This window comes from Mercenaria mercenaria, chromosome 4, assembly GCF_021730395.1.
Source record: "Mercenaria mercenaria strain notata chromosome 4, MADL_Memer_1, whole genome shotgun sequence".
NCBI classification, from domain to species: domain Eukaryota; kingdom Metazoa; phylum Mollusca; class Bivalvia; order Venerida; family Veneridae; genus Mercenaria; species Mercenaria mercenaria.
Window position 1 is genome coordinate 65,011,191 of NC_069364.1, and position 15,545 is coordinate 65,026,735.

The window sequence follows — 15,545 nt, forward strand, 5'->3', positions numbered from 1 at the left end:
TGTGTTGGTACCCTAGTTGTGTCCCCCTGAAAATCAGACTGGTTCAATAATTTTTGAGTGAGTTATGGCCCTTTGTTTATTTCTATATTTTACAAAGATTTATATAGTGAAAAACTTTGAAAACCTTCTTGTCCAAAACCACAGAGCCTATGGCTTTGATATTTGGTTTGAAGCATCATCTAGTGGTCTTCTACCAAGATGATTCAAATTATTTCTCTGGGGTCAAATATGGCCCCGCCCTGGGGGTCACATGGTTTATATAGACTTATATAGGGAAAAACTTTGAATAACCTCTTGTCCAAACCACAGGGCCTAGGGCTTTGATATTTTGTATGTGACATCATCTAGTAGTCTTCTACTAAGATTGTTCATCATCCCCGTAGGGTCAAATATGGCCCCAACCCGGGGGTCACATGGTTTACATAGACTTATATAGGGAAAAACTTTGAAAATCTTCTTGTCCAAACCACCAAAGCCTAGGGCTTTGGCATTTGTAATGTAGCATCATCTAGTGGTTCTCTACCAAGCTTGTTCAAATTATCCCCCTAGGGTCAAATATGGCCCCACCCTGGGGGTCACATGGTTCATATAGACTTATATAGGGAAAAGCTTTCAAATCTTCTTGTCAATAACCTTCAACATTCAAATTTGGACCACATGTATGGTTTTGAGTGGCAAAATAAACCTTGACATGAGTTGACCTTGATTTTGACCTAGTGACCTAGTGACTTTCACATTTCTGTAGCTACAGCCTTCAAATTTGGACCACATGCATAGTTTTGTGCACTGAAAAAAACTTTGACCTTGACATTGACATACTGACCTACTTTCACATTTTTGAAGGTACAGGCTTCAAATTTGGGCCACATGCATAGTTTCGTGTATCGAAGTGAAATTTGACCTTGATTTTGACCCAGTGACCTACTTTCACATTTCTCAAGCTACAACCTTCAAATTTGGATCACATGCATCGTTTTGTGTACCGAAACAAACTTTGACCTTTACATTGACCTATTGACCTACTTTCACATTTTTAAGGGTGTTTTCCTTGTTGCTCTGTCTTCTGCAAAGGCATTGAGTACATGCGTTTTAGGTTCTTAATGATTGCATTTTTATATTATATTTACAAGGGCATCTTTGTGCTTTACATAACATACCTTCTGTTGCCTTTACGTATGTTAGGGTTTCACCTGGCGGGGATTACTTTTATTTACACTGTCTTGTGACTTTGGAACATGGTGGGGGTAAGAGTAAGGTTAGGTGCACCATAAACCGGTTTAAACTCCCCAGTGGTGGTTTTGCCACTGACCGTTCCAAGGCGGTGCCCCACTGTGTTCCTGTATTTGTTTGTTTTGTCGTTTTGTACTTCATTTTTTGTGTTGTGTGCGACGGTTGTTGGTGTGTGTCTTTGGGGAGGCTGCGTGTTTTGAACGTGGCTTTCCCTGTTGGATATTCTTCCTTGTTTTTTTTTGAAGGTACAGGCTTCAAATTTGGACCACATACATAGTTCTGTGTTCCGAAATAAAATTTGACCTTGATTTTGACCTAGTGACCTACTTTCACATTTCTTGAGCTATAACCTTCAAATTTGGACCACTTGCATAATTTTGTGTACCGAAAAGAACTTTGACCTTAAGATTGATCTAGTGACCTACTTTCACATTTCTGTAGCTACAGGCTTCAAATTCAGACCACATGCATAGTTTTGTGCACTGATAAAAACTTTGACCTTGCCATTGACCTAGTGACCTACTTTCACATTTTTGAAGGTACAGGCTTTAAATTTGAACCACATGCATAGATTTGTGTTCTGAAGTGTAATTTGACTTTGATTTTGACCTAGTGACCTACTTTCACATTTCTCAAGCTACAGCCTTCAAATTTGGTCCACTTGCATAGTTTTGTGTACCGAATTAAACTTGGACTTTAAGATTGACCTAGTGACTTGCTTTCAAATTTCTCAAACTACAGCCTTCAAACTTGCACATGATTAGTTTTGTGTACAAAGAACTTTGTCCTTGAAATTGATCTAGTGACCTACTTTCACATTTGTTCAAGCTACAGCCTTCAAATTTGGACCTCTTGCATATTTTTGTGTACCGAAATAAACTTTGACCTTAAGATTGATCTAGTGACCTACTTTCACATTTCTCAAGCTACAGCTTTCGAATTTGGATCACATGCACAGTGTTGTGTACGGAAATGAAATTTGACCTTGAGCTGGTCGATAAGTCTTGAAATTTGGAACACTCAAAACTGGCACATTGGTGGGCGCCAAGATCACTCTGTGATCTCTTGTGATTAAATGTTTTAACTGCTACAATCTAAATTCTGTTTATCTCTGTTCCTTTAAGTATTTTTTATCCAGGTTTAATGAACATTACCCTTCAAAAGTACACGTATTATATATTAAAAGAAGGGAAGTACGAGTATTCAACACTTTTCTGTGTAGTTTGGTTTCACTGTTATATGTAGAAGTCTGCGTAAGTGATAATTTTATTAGTATGCGCGTTAACTTTCTAATAAAACCTTAAGATGTATATGTCGCGGGGCTCGTGTTTCCATGGTAACGCATTTTCTCTCATTTTAAAACGACTATGTATGAAAACGGGGTTTTCGACGTCTTCGGTGCCATTCTGTTAATGTCCAACATGGAATATTTGGATAATATAATGAGCAAAATATCAAACACTTTACATGGTAAACTATCTGTCTTGAAGTTTACAGTACCCATAGCAACAGTGATGTTTAAAATAGCTTATGTCTAGCTTTTTATCTTAATTTCTTACAAAAAAAAAATAAATGAAATTATTTTTCTTGATAATGTAGCTTTAAAACATCTTATTTCTAACGTAACTTGTAATATTTTCGTGTTATTTACATTTAGTTAAACAAACTTAAAATACTTACAGTAGTAGCCCCCACCCCCGTTCCCCATCCCCGTCTGACATTTTTATGCAAAAATTGTTCTGCATGCTGCTGTTATTCTCAAGAATATTGATGAAATGCAAATAAAAAGCCAACGTTATGTTCTTTAAATAGACCAGTGCTAACGCTTTCGAATTTTGCATTTTGATATATAGGTCACGAGCTTCGTTTCCATAGTAGCATCAGTCTAATTCAAGAAACCACACATTTCTACTGAAATTTGAACAGTTTTATAGCTTAGTTTTAGTATAGAAATAATAAATTATCAACGAAAACTGGAAAATAGGTATCAAAAATCAAACTGCCTAATTTGTATTTAAGATGGCTGTAAAAAGTAACCTTTCATCCAGCTATATCCCCAATAACATCAGTTACCACCATCCATGTTTTACAATCCGCATAACATTTCATATCAATATAACTAAATGAAAGAAGCAAAATATTGATCCTTATTCAGAGCGAAAGACTCATAAAATATATCAGCAAATAATTGCTGATTAAAAAGAGTTCAAATCAAGAAAATGCACAAAATTACGTACTTTCAGAATAAAAGCTATTACTTTTGCGCGGTAACTGACAATGACAAGATATAAGCTATTTTAAACATCTCTGTTGCCATGATTACTTTTACCGTTCAGAAGAATAGAAGATCCATGTACAGTGTTTGGTATTTTGCTAATAATTTTACCCAAATAATCCATGTTGGTCATTAAAAGAATGGTACTGAAGCCGTGGAAAAATCCGTTTTTATACATACAGTAGTTGTTTAAAAATGGGAGAAAATGCGATACCATGGAAACACGAGCCCCGCAACATATACATTTTAAGCTTATACTGGAAATATAACGTGCATACTAGTAATATCATCGATTATGAAGACTTCTACGGATAACAATAAATCAAAATACTGAATAGTGTTACATATTCGTATTTTCCTTTCTTCTTTCAATATAAAATACCTTTAGAGGGTCATGTACTTTAAACCTGGATAAAAATTGTGCTTGAAGGGGTGGAGATAAACGAAATTTAGATTGATTGTAGCAGTTAAAACATTGAATTGCACGAAATGCAAAAATTGCTGCGGTTTAATTAATATGAATTTACCCTGGTAACAAAGTAACCTACCGCCTTAATTAGCTCTTACTTCTTGATAAGGTTTTCCGTAGTTTTGATAGTCAAACTACCTATTTGAGTTCATTGCAATAGTTTATGCAGGTTGTGAGTTACACAATATGCAAGGCTTTACGAGTCATGCGAGCCCTATTGTAAAATATAGTACATGTACGCACATTTCCATTCCTTCTAGCTTGTTTGATGATAACCCAGATGAGTTTTTTTAACCTTTTGTAATACACTTATACTTAATAAAAATATATTACTTGCAGGTTTATGCCTGGTAAATTTCACAAAAGCATTGACTAGCTTTTTAACTGAAAAGCCAACGCCAGTCAGTAACCAAAGAAAAACAGGCGCTCTACTTAATGTTTTATCCTCCCTTTCAAATTCTTTCGCTGGTTGTGTCAACATCTTAAAAACCTATATACACAGACAAGTATATATTCATATCCCGCTACATTTCTACCATTCTACATGCATCTTCTCAAAGATCTTAACATCAAGGAGAGGGTTCAAAAGCGTGGCATCTTAGTTCGAATCTTTTCTTGCTTTTTGGTTACATGACTTAACATACTTAGCTGCCTTTTGCCAGCAGTATTCTTAAAGGTAAAATGTCCCTTGCTGTCATGAAAAAATTGTACCGCTTTTAATCGAAGTTTCGAAGGCAATGCAATGTGAGAAATTTACTTTTCATCATTGGGTGTTTTCTTATTCGTGTTTGAGAATACCACTGAAATGCCTTTTTCACAACTTTTCTTTCATTTATTCTTTCATCTAAAAGCAGCTAATCTGTGGCCAAATCAATATAAATGTTTTCTGAAATTTTATCAAATCAACATTACATGTAAATTACGTTCTAGTAGCGATTTAATACCTAAAGACGGAGCCGGATAATGACACCGATATTGAAAGATAGCTTCCACCTAATAGTATTCAGTTTCAAGGTTCGACATTTACATTTCAACTGACTTAATTGTGTTTTCTGAAACATTTTACTGAACCTGATATAAATTTTCAACATGACTGAATGAATTTTGTTCTGTTTTTAAAACATGTTGTGAATTTCTTTTTAAGAGTTATGAATCTCAAGTGCTAACCGAGCAAGAGCATCTGTACTGTTATTTTTACCCCTTATATACTCCACTTTATATCTAAAACCTTGCAAACAGAGTGCCCATCTAGCTAGCCTACCATTCGGAGATGCTGTATGATCTGTGTAAGTTTAGACCCCTTAAACAACTGCTAAAAATTTTAACTCTGACAATTATTTTTCTTTGAACCATGTATATCTCTGCCTTCGTACTCAGTTACTCTTTGTCCACCATTTTCAGCTAGCTGACCTCAAATATATGTTAACCCTAGACGGCCCGCGTCACAAAAAGAATGAAAGGTTTGTTCATATCTGGAAAAAAATCAAATATAGGTATACAAATTTCACTGTACCCAGAAGTGAACATTTTGTAATAATTTGTAAGTCCAAGTATACTTTCGACACCCTTTTGTTCTTTTGGAGCTATTAAATTTATATTTTTCTCTGCTTTTCTCTCATCTGTTTCTATACTATTCTTACTAATAATATGACCTAAGTAATACAGTTTTTTTTCTTTATTAGGTGATGATTTTGAATTTGCTTCCCTTAAACGTCTGAACACTTCTTACAGATGTTGAAAATGTTAATCAGAAGTTGATGGAAAAATAATAGCATCATCGACATGGCAAAGGACATAAGTCCAAGAAATTCCCCTTAAAACTTTCATCATTAAATTCTGAAAAGTAGCAGTGCACCTGAAAATCGAAAATGACATATTTCTGAAGGAAAAGATTCCATCACACAAATTCTAAGCGCATGTTTTCTTTACTTTCTGCATTAAGAGGAACTTGACAAAATGCTTTGACGAAATCAAGAGATGTAAACATTGAGTGTTAGCTTTCCCTATGGCATCAATGATATTATAAAAAACGAGGTAAAGGATAAGCTTGTTGTTTACTAATTTCCTTTTGTCAGTTGCAAAGCGGTTTTTGTTTGTGTTAGCTCTATGGACTGATACTACCCGATGAATGCCAAAATCAGTTGCTCTCTTCATTATGATTATTTTTTTTCTCATTTTATTGTATACTCCTTATGTATGCGTCTCATCTAAGGTGACTGTGTTCTGCCTTAAGCCTATCGGCCTTCAGAAAAAAGTTCACATTTGTATTTCAAAATATTACTAACCTTTCTCTTTGTTCTGCAGAGAGATCTGATTTTTGGTGGCTGCTGCCACCAGTGTCAAAAAGAATACCAAGTTTGAAAAATCTTGTCAGTTCTTAAGACCATCCTAACAACACAACCAAAAAAAGTTCCAGGCTTTCCAGGGAAACAATTATCTACACAACGTGCAGAATATGCAATGCTACAAGGAATGCCTTAATACCATTTTAATGTAAATTCGGCGGCTAAAATTAACATAAACTGAAGTCAACGGTTTAATTAAAACAACCGCGTGTAGGAATACAAATATGCAAATTTATGGTCACGTGAATAAACGATGACCTCATGTCACCTGAACTGGAGCGATGATATTTATAGCTATTGGTTGTTCCTTATCATCGTACCATACCATAGTACTGCCCTAGAGGTCACGTAGCTTATAACGTGGAAAAGGTGGAAACCTAGCCTTGGAATCCAGACTGACAACTCAAGTTCTGATCTTGGGAAACTTGTTTCCTAACCGCAGTGTCATTTGTATACATAATTACCCGAAATATAAGACTGTATATGATAAAGAACGATGACTTTTGATAGCAATAAACCATGGCTAAAAATAGAAACGGAATTTCAACGGAAAAGAGACATCACGGAGATTTCCGAACATTTCCGGTCCATCCACAGACAATACCAGTTTGTACCTCCCATAGCTTTTCCAGCAAGTTGTATTAATTTTAAAATATGTCAGAATAAACTTAATGTTCGTCATAGCTAACAAATTGTAAGATATTATACAAATGCAACTCTAGTGATCTAAGAATGTTGCCGAATTTTTCGTTTCAAAACGCGAAACTATGACCACATGTTGATTAGGCTATTTATAGAAAATCGATTATCAGCATTGACATAGATTTCCTCATTTTGATACTGCCAATTAACACTAATGTTTGTTCAGCGCAAATTTAGCGAGATCATTTATGCATAGATACACATGTATTAGATATAATTTTGTCTGACAAAACGCGAATTATCAACGACAAATGTTGCAAGCTCGCTTTGACTAAATGGTACTATTGTCTCACAATTTTATCAACTTGTAAGCTCGTGAAAATGGGCCGTATATGAACCTGTAGCAATGATATTAATACTTGCCATTTTGAAACGGTAATGGCGCCACGGTAATTTGTAGCAAATTGCCGGATAACGGATTTGATCAGTTTAAAAATTAAGATCTTGAGATCTAGCTAAATTTTAAATTTTTTCTCCCGTGAAAAATTGGCGATGATAAACAAATACCTGTTTCGTCCTCACATTATTCACAAATGACTGATTTTTGTAGATGAAAATCTGGATTATTTAACGGTTACACTTTTCGTCTCAAATGTTCTCAAAACAATAAAAGCAAACTCTTAGATATTTAATTTCTTTGACAGTGTGTTAGATGTTGGATTCCTTGCCGTGTAAACATCTTTGATTTCATTAATTTAGTGTTGTTGTTTTTTTAAATTTTAACAGTTAATGATTTTTTTCTCAAAATATGAACATTCCTAGAACTAAAAATTCCTGCCTCCATTATGTTTTCTCATTAATAGAAATATTGAAACATTCAAATTGTTTTAAGACAGATTCTGCTCACTTCAGTTAAGTTCATTTGAGTCGCACCATGAGAAAACCAACATAGTGCATTTGCGACCAGCATGAATCCAGATCAGCCTGCGCATCCGGTCAGTCTGGTCAGGATCCATGCTGTTTGCTAACGGTTTCTCTAATTGCAATAGGCTTTGAAAGTGAACAGCATTTAAAGGCAAAAAAATAATAGGTATATGCATGTTTTATAAATATATACATATTCCTTTGACAGTTTATTTATAATCAGAACAGTGTAAGTAAATAGAAACTGAAGACGACAAAACAAAACAAGAAAAAACGACAAAACAAAACAACAACAAAATTTGACGACAAAACAAAACAAAAAAATCCCGCCCCCCTTTTTTTATCTATTCCAAGTGTTTTTTATTTTTATTATTATTATTATTATTATTATTATGATTATTACAGAAAATTATCTCTCATTTTTCTGTTGCAAACTATAAAAACTTCATCACATATAGCAAATGATATTTTTGAGAACTTAATAAAAGTAATTTGTTATTATTCTTCTGTAGCATTTAGCTAGATATGTATTAATATGTATCATGTGATGATTATATTAAAAATAAATTATAAAAATAAAAAAAATAGTGTCAGGCTGACTCAATGACCAGCATTTTTGCGAAGCCTGCTGCTATGTATAGCGAACATTTGAGTATTAGAGATGGAATGATTATTGATACACCTCTAAAATACACTGGCTGCAGAACAGACATTTTGGAGCACATTTTTGGTGCATGTTTATGGCGTTCTCTTTCACAAAATCTCATGAAAACCACAGTTATCTGATAAGGGACTAAATGAGTGTGTATATAATTAATGGCAGGCACTGTCCAAAAGCGTTAGAAAGAAATCTTAAAAGCTGAATGGTTTGGAAAAAAGCTTATATTATTCATTTATAGTAAAAACACCGTCGATGTAACTTATGTTGTAGTTTTCGTCACTCACAAATAATCAAAAAGATCAAAACTATTTGTTAGACAGAATCAGTGTGTATGTAAACAATGACTGGCAGTGAAAAAAGATTAATTTTGAAACAAAAGTTGAATATTTTGCCAAAAAAAAGTTCTTCTGGTTTATATTAAGGATTCTTTAGATTTCACTTTCCAATATTTTACACGTTGATTAGCAGCAACCATCAGCGCTTTGAGCGCTTTGATTTTCTAAGCTGAAATTGAATTTGTTCGCTTTGAAGTTGTTTCATCTGTTTTTGGATGTTTGCGCTGATTCAAAAAGTGTGAAGAATGTTTTTGACTAATTCAGAAGCTATTGCTCAGATTTTGTTTCCTTTTAATTTTACGTCTTGTTCTAGTAACTTCCTCGCTTGGCGCTCAGCATTAAGATGATAGTGTAAGCCCGGTGTCAGTATAATGTGACTGAGTGGGGTATCATATCACGTGTCTATGGCTTTATATTCCAGTGAAGCAGCACTATAAAGTTGGGCATTGTGCTCACTGCTACATGTAGACACCGTCGTTGATATGACTGAAAATTGTTGAAAAAGACGTTAAACCCGAACACACACATTTTCTGTAGGATTGATGAGACGTAAAATAGCTTTCTCCTTTTTCGACTTTAATAAGACATTTTCCGCAAATCACATTCTGATTTGACAAGTTAGCAAAATGTTCTCAAAAGTATCTCTTCATTTGAATTACTAAAAAGAAATCCTAACAATTTTGGCAGGACTATATATTTCCGAATAAGCAGGCAAAACAATAGATTTGATCGTCCTAGCATAGTCTGTGTTTTTCTGCTAAGTTACATACTTTTTTAACTATTCTTAATTTTGAAATATTTTGTTCTATAGTCAATGTTAACATGGTACTTTTCTATAAAATCATGGCCTAAAATCAGAAAGTGGTGAAGATCTTTTATAACATAATAAGGATCACCCAATGGGAGTTCATTAAAATTCACATCTGACCCTACTACCCCTTGAACTGAATGTTGGATTTCCTACCCAAGTGATAGACTGTATTACACAACTACTTGTTATAGGTTTTTTTCCGTAGGAAATGCGTTATAAATATGATAGAAGCACATGAGATAGAAGCACCAGTATCACAAAGAGCATTGGGTTTTCTTATATTTACAGACACATTTTACAGTTTTTTTGTCATATAGGCAGTAACATTAGCATTTATCTCGATTATCGCGAATCTCTATTATGGACATACCCTAGATGGACCCTTCTACCACTACACTGACTTCTTTGCCTAGCATAAGACATTTGTCTAACAAACCTACAATAATTTCCAAACAGATTGGATTTCCACATCTATAATAGTTTCTTCCCATTGCGTTACAAGAACCTGTTAAAAAGCACCTACCTCCACATCATCTACACCCTTTAATCATCTGCCGGTGTGTTGATCGACCTCTATGAATCCTACATTATTGCAGCTGCTGTTGTAAGTTCACTGCTGGTGCAAGTTTGGCGACTGCTGCTGTTAAAACATCTATTGTGGTTCCCAGGTTTTTTGGAAGTGTCACCGATTTGACATCTGGCTGGTGTGTATATCCCATTCTGTGAACTACTGACCGAAACTCAACCAATGATGGCGCATGCGTGCTGTCGGCGTCTTCAATAGAACGAGCCATTTCATTTAAAGCTGTCTTGACTTGAACATTTGCTGGTATTGTACAAAGTAGTGTTTCAACTTCAAGTAGGTTGGGGAAGCTACCAACTCATTCAGATTGCTGAACCGCCTCGGTAGCCTAGTGGTAGAGCGTCCGCTTCGAGTGAGGGAGGTCGTGGGTTCGATCCCCGGCCGCGTCATATCAAAGACGTAAAAATTGGTACTAGCTGCTTCCTCGCTTGGCGCTCAGCATTGAGGGGATAGTGCTAGGACTGGTCAGCCCGGTGTCAGTATAATGTGACTGGGTGGGGTATCATGCCACGAGTCTACGGCGTGATATTCCAGTGAGGCAGCACTATGAAGTTGGGCACTGTGAACACACACACACACACACACACACACACACACATATTGCTGACTCTGTTGTTGTGGTTGTTGTTGCTATTGCTGTTGTTTCTGCTGCTGCTGCTGCTGTCGACATTGTTGATGTTAGTTCTATTGCCAGTCTGCTGTTGTTGTGTTTCTAGTGCAGAGCGCAGTTTATAATTTGATGGTTTTGACTTATTCTTTTTTTATATTAAGTGCCATTCCTTTTCCACCGCGTGTTCTTCTGGGACTTTACAGAACCAAGAAAATCGGGATATCTTAAAATAGATAAAAGAAGTTGAGATCCATTTCCACAATTCGAACTGTTTGAATATGTTGAACAATAATGATCATAAATTACATGATACAATATATCTAACAGCATACGCAATCTTGACTTTCCTAACAAAACTTTTATGCAACAGTATTCAGAATCTATCCATACCCATTGAACAAAATAGTTAACTTTAGATGAATACGTAGAAGTATAATTATTCAATTTGGAACCAAAGTCAGATATGATATCTTAATAGTGAACTTTGGAATTACGAGTATACATATTTAACTTGAAACCAAAATCAAATACAGACTTATGGTAATATAATTTCTGATAGTATAACTTAATATGAAATATTATTACAACTATTTTTCATGAAGTATATCCTTTAATAAATATATGAAACAGTTTTTAGAAACTATCAATATGTATTTAAAATACCTCTGATAAAAAGTAGTGAATTTTAAAATAACATGTAGTAAAATTTCTCCATCATTTCTAAGTATTCTTACTTGAGATGTTCATATATTTAATTACCAATAAAATGGACATAAGTTTAGTTATAACTATGATGAATACTCTATTAGAATTTTTCAATACGAACACTTGCCTACCTAGAAATAGATAAAAGCAAGCTGAGATCCTTTTCCGGAAATCTTAAATCTGTTTGAAACGGGGTCTTTTATGGGTTCTTCTCGTTGTCCGTTGGTCTGCAGGACTCCACAAATCAATAGAGGTAAATTACCTAAAATGCGATGCTTTGAAACAATAGCTTGGGATGGAAAACATACTGAAGGTTTTTTGTTTTTGTACTTGAGAAGTCAAGCATATTAAATACTTTAGTTCTGATACCAATTCAGCTTAACATCATCATGGTGACATTTCCTTCGAAGGTGATATAAGTAAAACATACCACCATTTTGATGGTGAAAAAGGGAGATTAAAAGTCTTAACAAAGAAAAAATTGGTCCTTTCCAGGGATCAATTTGTCTACCCTTGGAATCATTATTCTCAAATATTTTAAATTCTTGAATTAAATTCCTTATTTCTAGTTTGCAAAAGACCAAAAAAAAAATGAATAAATGAAATTCTTATCATATTATCATATTAACAGGTGTATTAATCTAAGGTCATCGATTATAGATTCAGTTAGAGCACTCATTAAATAAATTGATGCGATCATGAAACGAGTTGAATTTTTCCGAAATTCATCTTGTGCGCGAATTAATTAATTTCAAAGAGTTTTACTTACTAAGAGACTAAGAGAGAGAGAACAAATTGTAACACACCGAACAATGAATATTTAAAACTTCTTCATTTCTTCAATTTTTAAAATCATCTCTCTCTCTCTCTCTCTCTCTCTCTCTCTCTGTATTTCCAGAGGTTTGGATAGATCGAGAGAGGTTCAGGTATTGGCTTTCAATACAAACTTGTAAGGAGACATCCATTTTGTTTTGGGAGTCAGTATGACAAAGCTCGCTGAAAAAGGCTTCCGAAAAAGTTTTGGCCCTTAAATGTCAAACATCATAGGATGATTGCATGTAATGAATAAATGACCCTACTCTGTTGAGGATCAGTATATATTACTGTGACAATGTTTAAGGTCACTTTCTCCTTACCGTTGTGGTTGTGGCATGATTTATTTCATGTGAAGGGAGCCACTCAGCCTGCTTATAAGAGGTCAGAGGGAAGGCCAATGGTTCTATCCACTCGTGCATGAATTAAAGCCCGGATAGGCACATGTGGTCGTGTCCCATCATCAAAAGCTGAAAAGTCGCCATATGACCTTCAAGGGTGTCGATGTGACAGTTATCAATAGGATGGGAATGATTGAGTCTTCAGGCTTATCTAAGCAATATGTTACGTTCAGACGAACTTCTGTCAATCAGATCCTTGCTTTCAATGTTTTGAATACGAAAATACAGTGGAATATCTCTAATCAGACTCATCCAGACCGAAATAAAAATGTGGATTATAGAGGTTTCCGGATAAGAAGGGTTTCTGTTTGCATTCCTGCTGTAGCTTCAGCATTGTTATACCTTGTACTAAATATGTACAAAATATCTACAGTGCAGATGAGTGTTAAATTACAGAAACCCTTCAATGGGCTGTATCAGACCAGAGAAGGAGGTAAACATATCTAATTTTACATTTAAGCCATTTAAATAAATACATGCGAATATCATTTATCCATTATCTACCAGTCTATTTATAGAACGTTTATAGTATGTTTCAAATTCTCCCCGCAGTAAAGTTAATGCGGTCAAGTTATGACGAGTTTAAAAGTATACAATTGGTGATGATATACTTACATTTTCTACTTCCTGTCTGTCCTTAGATTTCTCCTAAGCATCCTTTTCTCTTACATATATCTTAGCTCTGGTACTTTTAGTTTCTGCCTGCTGTCAAAGTCTTTGAAGGATATTAATGCAAACACAAAAGAAACTTGTCTGTTCACGCATGACGTATTTCCACCATAAATATCAGCAGAGAAAAAAGCTGCTGCTAATTCTGATCATGAATTACCTAGAGCTGCTAAAAAGCATACATTAAATATAACAAACAAACTGTATATGGCAAAGTATATGTATATACTCTATGGAACTGTCTCGTAGGAAGCACAAAGGGTGGTTTATCAAAGGGAAACAAGAAAACGCAGACGTCTGATTTATCTTCACCAGTTGTTATATACTTTTTGCTTGAGGCGTTGATTACAAGAAATAGCAAAATTGACTTAAAGAATGCAAATCACACATGTTTTATAGGACATTTATAGTAGGGCTCACATACGATTATTGAGGAAAAGTTAAGACAAATATTTATGGGCCAGGATTCTCCAGCGTATGATTTAAAGAAACAAAATCTGTAAAACGGTATGAAATTTCTTAGTATTTAGTACACCAGTAAGCAACAAACAGTATATATCTATCATCCATCACACTGAATGGGCGTTATGGTAGAAAAAGACTACAAAATGTATATAGAATGGAAATAAGTTGTGAAGTAGTGCTCAGAAAATGAATTTTGTATGATTATTTTTGTGTTCAGGCTACCGAATAATGTGAAAACATATTGATGAATACTTTTCTGAAAGACTACATATGTTAAAACTAACTCAGCTGTTATCAATGAATTAGTATGTTTCACAAACTGTACCTTAAAAATAAGGCAAATGTATTATGATGATTTTGAAAATATTGTTCATATGTACATTATCAATTTCCTAATGTAAATAGCGTGTAACCACACTTATATTAGAGCTATACTTATATGTCTATACATTCTTTACTATGATACAGGCCTCGGATTGTTTGCAGGTGATGGACAAAGTCCAATCAGATGAAATACCTAATGTGGAATTTCCGCCTGATGATGATAAATCGACCATGTTAAATGGTAATTTCATTTTCTATTTCTCTTTCCAGGAAATGTATTAACATCATCTACGTCATTTGTCCAAATTGATTGTAGGAATATAGTGTATGATAGTGCGGCAGTTGAGATCTTGTAATAGCTGCACGTGGTGACGCTTTTTATGTCCTGGTGCCGAATTCAACAAAACGACGCATGATGATTAACTTTCCATAATGATAATAGTATATGCCAGCGTCACTGCAGGCAACACGCATACCATATAAGGTTTGCCATTGCATTCGTGTATGCATGGATAATTTACAGTTCTTTAAGATGTGGTATTTGTACTAATATAACGAAATGAAAAAAGTGCTGTGACGAGGACAAAGTAAAAACACGCTGTGACATCAAGGTATTTCGAAGGCACTGGTACTTAATACCTTTAATTTTTACCATCGACAACCATAAATGTATTTATAGATCTATAAAGAAAGCGCAGTCTCCGTAATGATATGAATCAACTTATTATTACATCGGACAGATATTTATGATTGATTAGTTTCATCCTCGTTTAATTTCAAGGTAGTTCTGCACTTTCGATAACTTATCTTTAAAACCGGAATTCTAACACGGCCCGATTTATTTCCCTATTGAATAAAAGACTGAGACTGTGTTTAATTTTGCAACACAGACACAGAGTTTGTAACGTCACAATTATCACGTCATAGCGTCAAATGTCATAGCGGCGCGCTGGAAAAGATAACCACACAGAGCAGGCAATTATTTGTTGAATATCTTCAAAGATGTAGACGATAACCCTAGATATTGTATTAGAATTAAATTTAGTGACTTGCTCTTGAATAAAATCATTGTTTGTCGTTAAGATGCATATTATTATATGACTGAGGTTGTGGCTACATGATATAATTCTTTCGCATCTGAATACAAATCACTGAGTGAGATATATTATTTCTTAAGTGATACCGTAACGTCATTTATCCGGAAAACGTAGAAAAAGTCTGGACACGACATCATCCTTCGAATTAATGGACGGGCCGGTGGTCTAGTGGTAACACGCTTGACT

General features: G+C 34.8%; 1 protein-coding gene across 3 annotated transcripts in view; it reads left to right on the forward strand.

Moving 5' to 3' along the window:
* The window catches only part of LOC123551957 (uncharacterized), a 52,365-nt gene that overhangs the window by 10,717 nt on the left and 26,103 nt on the right, over positions 1–15,545 (forward strand). For 2 of the 3 annotated variants that reach the window (XM_053541527.1, XM_053541525.1), the window contains exon 2: positions 14,407–14,503. In XM_053541527.1, the coding sequence (XP_053397502.1) occupies positions 14,407–14,503 (97 nt within the window). The remainder of the gene's footprint in view (positions 1–14,406; positions 14,504–15,545) is intronic. The other variant, XM_053541526.1, reaches the window with a different exon arrangement.